The sequence below is a fragment of the Synchytrium microbalum genome, assembly GCF_006535985.1.
Source record: "Synchytrium microbalum strain JEL517 chromosome Unknown SmJEL517_scf0004, whole genome shotgun sequence".
Taxonomy (NCBI): domain Eukaryota; kingdom Fungi; phylum Chytridiomycota; class Chytridiomycetes; order Synchytriales; family Synchytriaceae; genus Synchytrium; species Synchytrium microbalum.
This window is the reverse complement of record NW_022158353.1, coordinates 252,636-264,957: the sequence shown is the minus strand read 5'-3', so window position 1 is coordinate 264,957 and position 12,322 is coordinate 252,636. Positions and strand designations below refer to the sequence as shown.

The window sequence follows — 12,322 nt, the reverse complement described above, 5'->3', positions numbered from 1 at the left end:
GCTTTTTGTTTTCGTCCACTACTTCAGAAATATAATTTGGTAGTTGCCGTCCTCCAAAACGGCGAGGAGAGAAGAGAGGGCTAGGTGTGTCGTTACAGTTATATGACGGCTCGATATACAATCAACAATCTAATGCTCTCTAATACCTTCAACTGGGTTTCTCTCTCGGACCGCTTTTGATGAAAGAAAACGTTATTGCAAAATGAAGACGTGCAGCACAGTCATGCACTCCTGAAAGAGTGCAAGACGAAAGACAGGAATTATAACGGAACGCGTCTCGGAGCTACTCCCACGTGAAATCGCGTCAACCTTAACCAAAACAGCTCTACAAACACCTTGCAAATGCAAAACGAGATTGAAAATCACTGGTTTATGTGTTTATAGTTATATATTGTTGTTGTAGGTACCTATACAATACGTTTTCAACGTGTCTTGTCCCTATAGATTTACACGAATATCATATCCTTACGGACTACGAATCTCTCCTCCGTCGTTTTTTGGTTTTGCCTTCATCACTTGACGATTCTGATGGTGATGACGAGCTTGAGCTGGATGATGATGAGGAAGATGACGAGGATGATGAGGATGAAGAGACCGAGTCGTTGTCTGTATCACTACTACTGCTGCTGCTACTCCTACTCGACGAATCCGAATCCGAAGATGATGAAGACGAGGCGGAAGTAGAGCGTTTCAACCTTTTAGCTGTCTTCTTCAACGCTTTGCGAGCCTTTTTCGTTGCTTTGAGTATCCGTGTTGCTGTTCCTTCTTGTGGTTGGTCTTCATCGTCGGAATCGTTTTCTGCTTCGTTACGTCGAGATGAAGAAGCCCGTGACTCTGTAGCATGCTGAGCTGTTCGACTGGGTCTATATACATATGGCCTTTCGTTGCGACATTGATACGTGTAATGGCCGACTCCTGCAAAAAGATGAGTTTTGATGGGTTTAATGTTGAGATATTGAGCAACAGAATGCTAATACAGGCCCATAGACGACGGTATTATAATTGGCAGCTGGCAAACAAGTATTCCCCTCCTTCATCAAACTACTGCATCCGTTCAGCACCACTTACCCAAACATTTCTGGCATCGTCGCTGGCCAATTGGAACTTGCGATGCCCTTGCGTTTCCGTTTCTACCCAGCGACGTTATCTGTGAGAGGGAACTGACTGGCTCTAGTGGCGGCGGGCCTGAAGAACTCATTTACAGCGCTTGTCAACGGAGCTGAAAATCGACAACGTATGTTGCAAATTGAGCAGACGTGAAGAAGCACGAACTGAAGAACCAACGCGAGTAGCAAATCTAGCAAATACTTTAATAATTTCATGTTGCAAGTTTGATTTTGTTTACTGTTTACTCCGAATCTGATGTACACAAGGTAGCGTAAAGATTGAAACTAGACTGGCTGCAGCTGTTGAAAATCACAGACGAGCAGACGAGAATCGAGCAGATACTCTGCCTTTGCCTTCTTAGCATCAGGAATCTAGCTGAAATGGTGGCAGATACGTGACAGAGAGTTAGGTTCAATGGCAGGTCATCGTCAGCAGCACACTTGTTCCACATTAAAAAACGTTGCCAGCTTGGAAAACTTTAAGTAAAACACACCAGCAGCTCTCTGTAATCCGGTCCAAAGTTAGTAAGCGACAACTCAAAACGATGTTGTCCGGTAGGTGATGAAAAGTTCGAAATGGATCGTTGTGTTGTTGCATTGCTATTAACAAGACTGCATACAATGCTTGTAGAGTGTCTTGGCGCTTCCTTCCGGTCTATCAAGTATTGACCATGCGAGGCACAACCATGATATTCATCCATTTACCATCTGGTGTTTCTTTTCTGAGACTAATGATCACATCCTGGATACATCAGATAAGGATGGAGCGTGCTTAGATGCTCGACGACGTCGGTATTCATCGTGTTCATGATATCCGTAATGGCCAACTCCTAAAAAAATTAAGATGTTCGTGTCGAGTAGCTTTAGCACGGATATCCACATAGACAGTGTCCAAGTGAAGGTATAACAACCAGTATTTCATAAAATAATGCCTCACGTCTTAATTACAGTGTACCTGCTCAATCTAGTTGGCTCAACCTGCTCTCCATGCAATGCTCTGCAATTTTTCACCTGGGAGCCGTTCTGTGAAAGGAGGTCTGCATCCAGTGGCAGCGGATCAGCGACGAGCTCATGAACTGACGTTCCGGTCTTTGTACGTGGGGTCTTATGGCATGAATGAAGGAAAAACAACGTATCACAAGTCAAACCGGGCGACGCAAGATTGGAAAGCAAAGACAGATCGTTTCAATAATGATAATTTGATTTTGCTTTGTTCGTATACTCTTTTATACATATATTCTAATGTTCAGTCATTCATATGAGTGCAAGATTTGGGGAGATGTTGATTGATAATGGGAACCAAATTCTAAGAGGGAACAGGGGGGGTATATAGTATTTCTTTTCAGCGTTTATTCTTCCTTTGCCTTATCAGTATCGGGGATTTCGCCAACGATCTTGGCAACCTATAGAAAGGTCACCGTGAGTTTCAAAGCGACCACACAATCAAACATGTTCGAAGCTAAGGAACATACCCTCATCAGAGTAGCCAAGTTTCGAGCAGCATTGGAATGGAAGTAGATGGCACCATTGAATGAAGCAGAAACATCTCGTCCAAGAGAGGTCTTCAAGAAACCGCGACCACCTGGATGGTCGTCCATAAAGCCATCGACATCATATACGACCTTGTCGACAACGAGGTATTGCTTCTTGTCCTTTTCACACGATGAGACGACTAGACGGTTGGGACAAACATAGAGGTTAGTTTGAGTTTCAGAGTTTGGAAGATCACATTGTGGAAGCAAGTGATACGCACAGTTGTCCCATTCCCATTCAGGTAATTGATCCAGAGGCTTGCCCCAGTTGAGCTTCTTCTTCAATTCAGCAATCTATTGACAATACACGACACGAAGTGAGTACTTTGCCCCGAATTGCGATCGCCGAAAGTCATTACCTTCTTTTCTTGCATTTGGATTCTACCTTTTGCGATTTCATTTTCAGGGAACATTTTGAGATTATATGTCAATCCAACCAAAGACGCCACAAAAATCAACCATTTAGTTGGGTCATATTGCCAGAATAAGATAGCGTTTCTGTAGTCGGATGGGAATTCGTGGTGAAAGTTGCTACAACAAAGATCAAAAAGTTAGACTGGTTGGAATATGAGTCAAACGTCAAAGAAAGGTAACAAACATCAACTCGCAGAAAACATACTGGTATCCTTCACCAAACGTAACCAAAGCAGTAACAAAGTGGTCTCGAGGACTTCGACGATCATCATATGGTGATTCACCCAAATAATGAGCCAGACTGTTGACACAGAATGTCGAATGATGTAAAAACACACAACGAGCCATTCCAGCAAAGTACAGACCACCCCAGAAATCACCCCATCCGATATATGCTACAAGAGCAGGGAATACAAATGCCATGAATGGACTCAACCACAAGTAGTTCTTGTGCTGCCACATGACAAGTTCGTCCTTGTTGAGATCTGATATATCGACACGGCCTATTCTGTTTGGGTCTTGCTTTAATATCATCCAGCCGATGTGAGTGTAGAAGAGACCACGGCTTGCGTCGTATGGGTCTTTGGGCGAGTCGGTGTACTAATAAACATGAGTTGCGCGGAAGGTGTTCAATTTAGTGTAAGTGGTGGAGATACAACACATCGAATCACTCACTCTGTGATGAGCTCTGTGATCACGACTCCACCATCGAATTGATCCTTCCTGTAATTATTAAAAGGGAAGTACATGTCAAATCACACCAAACTATCAAATGACTTTGAATCGAAATCGCAGCTGATCTTACCATCGCACCAGCACCACCAAGGGCCAGGAAGAGCTTCATGGGAAACGAACAGTCATATGAGCGATGAGACCAATACCTAGTAATAGAAACCAAGAACATCAACAACACCGTGACATGACGGGTTATGCCCTGCCCAAATTTACCTGTGATAACCTAGAAAAACGACACGTAAGCATTTTATACACCCGATGAAAATATCCGCGAAGAAATCGCTGTGATAGGAGATGAAAAAGCAAACATAATTTGTGCCGACGGAAATGTCCAAACTTTGACGCAAACCTTTGCAAGATCGACAGGATGCAACAACGTACCAGCTGTAATACCGAATCCAGTCATGAAATAGTACACAAAAGCCCAAACTAGTGTTGGCCATCGTGCTTGAGTGGTTGCAATTCCATAGATTGCTGCGAGCGGTGGAACTGTGAGGATTGCAACATGGAGCCAGTTTATGTCTTTGGCGGCCAGCATTGAGGTGTATAATATTCTTTCTCCTCCAAATAGGAAGACGTTTCTTGTTGGGACTTTGTCTTGGAAGTTTTTTTGTATTGTGTGTGTTGGCAAAAACAAATGGTGAAAGTGTGCGAGTTTTGACGTGTTTTAAGTGAACTTTGGGAAAAAAGGCTAACACGCTTTCCGTCGGGAACTTTGGAGCATTCATGTTTTGGTTTCGTGACTATACGTATAATGGGTTAACAGCCGGCTTTCAAGGTGCAATGATTTTAACACGTGCAAACGTGTACTGGCTAAATCGGTGGATACTATTGGCAAACCTGACAAAGATTATTCTTCCAGTTCATTAAAAGATTCCATCATGGTACTCTTTTCGTCTTGTTGCCGACCATGATATTGAAGCCTATGCATATACCATCATATCGTTCAGGATATGCTTGTCTTGCGTGACCATGAAGAAGGAACACGAGGAGAACCAAAGACTTTCTACGATTTCGGAGCTTGTTTGCCTGCCCATTTACGTCTTTACATCATTGCGAGGTTGATATGCGTCACAACTCGAGCTAGTTTTAAACAGTGGTGATGCTAAAACGATGCGTGGCAATTCAGAGCTCACATATCGAAGCATCAAAAGTATCATGCAAACGTACCTCGATATCTCTAGAACAGTTTATTTGCATGTGCAAACTAGTTTTTGTTTCATCCAAGGAAAACAGCCAAGTTGGAGAGCTAACTGCATCTTGTCATAGCGCACCAGATCACCAGCTCGGCTGAGATACTTCACTTTGGTTCTACACACTGTGGCCGTCAGCAAAACAAAGCAATGAATGTCCTCTGCGTTCTATCTAGCGGACGGCAAACGAACACCAACAGGCAAGAACAAGGCGAAATATTTTCAATATCTCAATAATTCCTTTGTTTATATTTCCTTTATACAAAAAATTCTAATGTTCAGTTTTGGTATGAGTGCAAAGATTCTGGTGCGGGGCTGTTGATTGATAGTGATGATGAGAGAAGCGAGGAAGAGGGTATATAGTTTTTCCGTCATTGATTTACTCTTCCTTTGCCTTATCATTTTCGGGTATTTCGCCAACGATTTTGGCAACCTGAGAGAAGGGACAGATGTCAGTTTTTAAGTCGACTACCATATCAAACAGTTATGTTGAAGTACATACCCTCATCTGTGTAGCCAAGTTTCGAGCAGCATTTGAGTGGAAGTATATGGCTCCATTGAATGAAGCAGACACATCTCGTCCAATCGATGTTTTCAGGAAGCCACGACCTCCAGGGTGTTCATCCATGAAACCGTCGCAATCATACACGACCTTGTCCACTACGAGGTATTGTTTCTTGTCTTTTTCACATGCTGAGACGACTATTGGGAACGAGAAGGACGTTAGACTGAGATTCAGTGTTTGACAGCCACTTTGGAACAATGGTGAGTAAAGCTTACATTTGGTCCATTCCCATTCCGGTAGTTGCTCTAGAGGCTTGCCCCAGTTGAGTTTCTGCTTTAATTCAGCAATCTGCGTTAAGATTTGCGGTTAGACATCCATGTGAGTTTCTCGAAACATTTTGATCAAAGTTGCTTACCTTTTTCTCTTGCATCTGGATTCGCCCCTTTGCGACTTCGTTTTCAGGGAACATTTTGAGATTATATGTCAATCCAACCAAGGAAGCGATGAAGATCAACCATTTAGTTGGGTCGTATTGCCAGAAGAAGACAGCGTTTCGATAGTCAGATGGGAATTCATGGTGGAAGTTGCTGAGACGAATCGAAATTTAGATAAATATATGACAAGGCGTCAAAACGATAACAAACATCAACACTTACTGGTATCCTTCACCCAATGTCACCAAAGCAGTAATAAAGTGGTCTCGAGGAGTTCGACGATCGTCATACGAAGCTTCACCCAAATAGTGAGCAAGACTGTTTACACAGAAGGTGGCATGATGTACAAATACAAGACGAGCCATGCCAGCAAAGAAGAGACCACCCCAGAAATCACCCCATCCAATATAGGCTACGATAGCAGGGAATAAAAAGGCCATGAGTGGACCCAACCACAAGTAGTTCTTGTGTTGCCACATGACAAGTTCGTCACGATTTAGATCTGATATATCGACACGGCCCATTTTGCTTGGATCTTCTTTTATGACCATCCAACCAATGTGTGAGTAGAGGAGACCACGGCTCGAGTCGTATGGGTCTTTTGGTGAGTCGGTATACTATTGAAACACGGAGGAACTGTCAGTCGGTGTTTGAGTGGGTTTCGTGCAACAGGTAGAACGATAACTCACTCTGTGATGAGCTCGGTGACCACGACTCCACCATCGAATTGATCCTTCCTATATTATCAGAAAGTGAGTCAGACGTCAAGTCACCAAACCATAGACATTGGATCGAAAACTGCAATTAATTTCTCACCATAGCACCAGCACCACCAAGAGCCAAGAAGACTTTCATTGGGAACGAGCAGTCATATGAGCGATGCGACCAATACCTATTAACATAAAGTAGAGAATATAAATAACCCTGTGACACGATCGCTTGTGACCTGCCTAAAATCTACCTGTGATAACCTATAACGAAGAAACAAGAGATGCAGTTAGAATACAGCACGATGAATAGCACCAAAATATCCTTTTACACATCCGATCACGATATCTGCACTGAAACTGCAGTGACCGGTCATAGAAAACACATGTAACTGGTGCCGGCGGAAATGCAGGCCAAACTTTGACGTAAACTTTGGCAGGATCGAGATGCAGCACTAACGTACCAGCAGTAATAGATAGACCAGTCCAGAAATAGTAGGCAACAGCCCATAATAGTGTTTCCAATCGTGCTTGAGTGGTTGCTATTCCATAGATTGCAGCCAGTGGTGGAACTGTCAGAATTGCGACGTTGAGCCAATTTATGTCCTTGGATGCCACCATTGTTGATTGTCTTCTGTCTCGTATAAGGATATAGAAGATTTTCTATTGTATTTGACTTTTGTCGTTAGTGTTTTGTGTTTGAAGAAATACAGGTGTGGTTGTGACCTTTTGACCTTTCTGTGGAAAAACAACTGGTACTGGAGCCGTCGGAAGCGAATTTTTGGTTTCGTGACTCGACAGATGGCTGCCAAAAGTTACCAGCCGGCATAGAAGTTGCAGGCCTACGATTTGCCACGTTCAGCAGAAGTGTTTTTGGCACTTTACTGTTATTATTCCCTTAACCGATGCTTGAAAATTTGAGCCGTCAGTTTGATGCACAACTCCAAAACGTTTGTCGTCTTGTTGCTGCTGTCGAGAAGCATGCAGATAACAGTCGCGCCATGTCTTGTAAATTGCGTTTCATCTGTAGACTATAGCTTTGAAATTCGATCCACATTAGACATTCACAATCAATGACAGTTTGTATGTTACCATCAAATGCTTTGGTTGAGACTGGCTCAAGCCACCCATTCTCAATTGGATTTTCATTTTACATTTTAGTCGTGTCTAAACACCAATCAATCCTCCTTTTCTTGTCTTCATGCAATTTGTTGAACAAGTACGCAAACCACTCAAACAAGCTCGATCGGTGATGATTAAAGAGACGAGATGAGACAGACTTCATAAATTGTGTTCATAAACTGCATTGCACTGTAAATTATGAGGTTGTGAGATCGGTGTTTGCGTGTCCTATTTCTGTCACATTCAACAACCCGCCCGGTGTGGTTTAAAAGTCATTGAAATGCGGTGTATTAATGGATAAATCGTATCTTGCGTATAACAGTAGGGACTGTTGAAACGGATCTTTATGATTTCGTTGCCATTGTCGCTGTCTTTGCAATCAAAGTCTTCTTAAGTGTTGATGACAGGCATCGATCAAGCCATTCATATGCCTGTGGTTCCTCCAACGACGTGGGTCATCAACGTTTTCCGCCCCTGCATTGATTACATAATTTCTCCCTCCCCTTTTTTTATATCCAAGCGCCCACACAGTTCTGTCTTTATCCATACCCACCAGAAAGACCTTTCGAAACTAGCCAAACAGCCATTTTTTGCAAGTTTTTCGCATTATCAGTCATTTCGTAGAGCTATGGGTTAGGCAGGGAATCCAAGTCCCTTATAGGTCGATCGAGTGAAGAAAAAATGGACTTGCGCTGTCTCCTCAACGACAACGACCCAGAGTCTGACGAGCAACCTGGACAAAGTGCCGATAGCAGCACACCCATTACAGACAATGTCTTTGCCGAACCGGTGGAGGTGCCAATAAGTGTACATCAGTCAATATCCCTACCGCCTATATATGCTACCAGACCAGCTCCCCTACCTCATCAACAGCACACAAACAATCCAACTTCCACGTTGCGTCGGTATTCACTACCACTTGCAACACAGCAGATGCCGCCTGTTTACCACCCATCAAGCAATCCAAATCACGAATATAGTCATTTGGGACCGCCGACGTTGTCGTATCAGCCCAATACCCAACTATTAGCACTACCGTTGCCATCATCAAGACACCCAGACCATGCATTCCCAGATATAACCAGTTCGAATAGTAGCACACTGCCATTACCTGCACAGTATCCACGACAATATCCTGTAAACGGTAGCTCTGACCCTTCAATGCACCCATACTCGATGTATCAAACAGCATCGCAACCGTCAATGCCATTGCCATCACCGGCTGCAATACTGTATAGCCAGCCACCGAATCCATACGCGTCGCCAGACGAGTATCACCCATATTCGCAAACACCGCCACCAGATGCACATTCACCATCGTACGACCATCGTCCACCCGATTATTACAAACAATCTCATCATCATCCACAACAAAGCTACAATCGAAGGCATATGGCCCCGAATTTACCTTATAATATGGCACATAGACCAGCAGTAAATAGTAGGCTATTCAAATCCCCATCTGCTGAACCTGAAAAGTAAGCACTGTGACAAGAAAACTTGATGTGTTCGGGAATTTGAAGTTTGATGTATGACTTTTGCTGAATTCCATATCTTTTCATAGGAGGCCACGTATCGCAAAGGCTTGTAACCATTGTCGACTGAAAAAACTGAGGTAAGAGTCTGAAGTCCTGTTGGAAACTGATTCTGTTTTGTGGATCTCACAAGCATGAATCGTTGACGCAAACCGATCTACCTCACAATCATGTACTTAGATGTGATGGAGGTCAGCCATGTTCTTCGTAAGTTTGACCATCTACTCTAAGAATGTCTTACGCTCCATCCTTTGGACTGTTCTCAAAACTTCTTCACTTTAGATGTAAAAGGTCGGATCGTAGCTCATCATGTGAATATGCCCCTGACAGCAACCAAAAACGAGGCAGAAAGCCAGCTAGTGCCACGAACAATAACAACAACAACAATAATACAGGTACGCCGCCAACGGGAGATGATCAACAACCACCACCACCATCAACGTCGTCGCCATGGACTTTTGATGAACCAAAAAGCCAATAGCAAAAAAAAGGGATATACCGTAGATTCTAAGTATATTATTTTGATGTATATATAGAGTTAGACGAATCTTTGCATCAAACTAGAATTTCTGAAACCAGTATTTGGTGACTTGAGGATCAGAAGTGTTCTTGAGGAGTGGAGACAGGAGGTTAACGCTGGCATATGTATTCGTAGGTATGACTCGATAGATCCCTTCCGAATGCTCGTTCCGCAAATTTTTAGACAGGCGTGCAGCCGGTTCGCCGGATCTTGTTTCCTCAAAGACGGATGGAACAAACGAAAGACAACACAATTCTCATGGTGAGTCAAATCGAGACAGGAGAGAGACAGGATCTCCAAACAAACATCCATCTTCAGGCCGATCTAGTGTCTCTCTCGGTTGCTGGAGTGGGTGGACCCATTCCAAAGACCTCATTTATTTATGACTCGTTTATTAGCGTTTGCATGGGTGCTCGTAGTGACTTACGCCGCAAGAATCGTAACCGCATCTAGTATATACGGTTCCCAGCAGGCTGTATGGGAGACGTACTCGTCAGATCTGGATATCAAGGCTGAAATCAGCTCTTTTGTTGTCGACGCTTACTCGTATGGCCGCTGTTTGACTTTGCCATATCCGTAAGCATATCCGCTCACATTTGGGACTTTATGTTAGATCTGACACATTCTTATACTTTGCTTCGAACGATGATGAGTCTATTGTGCTGAATCGGTATGGGCCGTTACAGTCGGAAAGTATTGGCATTGTGTCAACGGTTGTTGAGTTTGGGGCTGGTGGAAGTGGGAATATCACGCAGATACTGCCAGTGAGTTTGTTGTGTATTTGAAGTTTGAGGTTCTGTTGGTTCTTGGGTGCTTTGCATGCAAACGAATTTACTCGCATACTAACACACAACTGAATTTCTCGCATTCCAGGATCAGAAGGGTGGATTTATTATTGTAATGTCATTTACAGGCAACGGATCTATGCGTGATACCACATTCGATGCTGGAGAAAGACAAGCTGTAATGGTTGTCAGATTCTCAAACGAATCCAGCCTCGACCCAGTTTGGATCAACACGTATAAATCAGACTCGGCGCTCCCAATTACAGCACGCATAGAATGGCTGCCAACGGACGAGATATTGCTGGTTGGATCATTCTTCGGATCTATGAGTCTAGGAATAACGTGGACGAGTCCCGTGAACGATTACACTACGTTTGTGTTGAAGATAAATCCGCTAGACGGTGAAGCTGAATATGGGACACCGCATCTGATTCCACCGTCGTGGCCATCGTCGCAAATAATTGGTGTTAATGAGACACGAGTGACGTTGATTAATGGGCTTGTGTATGAGCCGTGCAATCAGTCATATGTGGTTTCCGCACTCCGGTATACTGAAAATGGAGATACGAGAACGGATCCACAGGTCGTGATGATTAGAGTCAAACCACTGTTGGTACTCAACCCACAAAATAATTTGGAGTTTGTAACTCTAGAATTGTTGAGCCCGACACTTGTACCTACGGCGTCGTATGAAGGTGGATTTGTGCTTGATGTGACGTGTAGTGAATCCAATAGTTTTATGTTGAGCTCCACGCCACCTACTGTGAAATCATTGGTGTCGTCAGACACTACCCAAGTCGATAAATGCCAAGTAGCACTGTCACAGCCATCAGCTCTTGTGGGCGTATCCCTAACTGAATCAATGAGACAGTCATGGATACTCCCGACTGACTGGGAAATTACACCAGGATATGACTCGAATGGCAATACCGTGCTCTACGCATTTAGCAGACAGCATCCAAACGTGAGCCTGATAGACCCATCAACAGGCACAATCACGAGTCAAGTTGTATACACAGTACCCGCAGATCTCGCACCACTAACCGACGCCAACATAACGTCCTTCATCCTGTTCCCACTCCCGCAACGAGACGCCGGATGGACAATAACATACATGACGTTCACCAACGGGACTCGCATAATGGGGCTCACACGTATACCCGGCTCATCTGCCACACTGTGGAAACTACATGGTGCACCACGCACAATCACGTTTTGGGGCGTGGTTGGTTTAATTGGTGTGTTTGTAGTTGGTGTGCTTGGAATTGGATTTATTATCCAGAGGTCGAGATCGGGCATGCCTGTGTCGAATGAGTTTGAGCTTGTTAGTGCTGATGATGTTGATGATGGGGAAGAGGTATCGTCGCCGTCAAAACCGGGCGTCTCAAAGATGCAACGGTTTTGGGCGTCGAGGCTGGGGTATAATCAGTTTTAGATGGGAGTGTGTAGAGGAGGTGCTTTGTAGTATGTCTTAGATCTTGTGGACATATTGACCTCGTTGTTTGTAGGCTATGTAATGGAACAACTGTAAATTCACATCAATTTCATAGTAGTCGCGTATATTAAATATTTTTACATGTATCTGTAGTGTCTTTTCTTTGAGAAGCGAACGTGTTCATCTCTTCAAATGTTGGATGCGTCCAAATTCATCCACATGCAACATCAACCGACTTTTCTTCAGAATCGCCTCCTTCGTCGGCAGTTCGTGCAGGATCACTATAAGAGCGTTGGCCT

The 12,322-nt window shown here is 43.8% G+C and overlaps 2 protein-coding genes across 2 annotated transcripts; both read right to left on the bottom strand.

The window, feature by feature from the left end:
- Window positions 1–2,455: 2,455 nt before the first annotated feature.
- Window positions 2,456–4,325, bottom strand: SmJEL517_g01185 (uncharacterized protein; the record flags this gene model as incomplete). The annotated part of the gene is made up of 9 exons (XM_031167113.1): window positions 2,456–2,509; window positions 2,579–2,778; window positions 2,860–2,932; window positions 2,998–3,169; window positions 3,258–3,652; window positions 3,728–3,775; window positions 3,858–3,933; window positions 4,001–4,010; window positions 4,169–4,325. 9 exons carry the CDS (start codon window positions 4,323–4,325, stop codon window positions 2,456–2,458), a joined length of 1,185 nt encoding a protein of 394 aa, XP_031026730.1.
- Window positions 4,326–5,359: 1,034 nt separating this feature from the next.
- SmJEL517_g01184 (uncharacterized protein) lies at window positions 5,360–7,247 on the bottom strand (the record flags this gene model as incomplete). Its single annotated transcript, XM_031167112.1, has 9 exons — window positions 5,360–5,413; window positions 5,483–5,682; window positions 5,761–5,833; window positions 5,901–6,072; window positions 6,142–6,536; window positions 6,609–6,656; window positions 6,736–6,811; window positions 6,881–6,890; window positions 7,091–7,247. The coding sequence occupies 9 exons, from the start codon at window positions 7,245–7,247 to the stop codon at window positions 5,360–5,362; spliced, it is 1,185 nt and encodes a 394-aa protein (XP_031026731.1).
- Window positions 7,248–12,322: the final 5,075 nt, after the last annotated feature.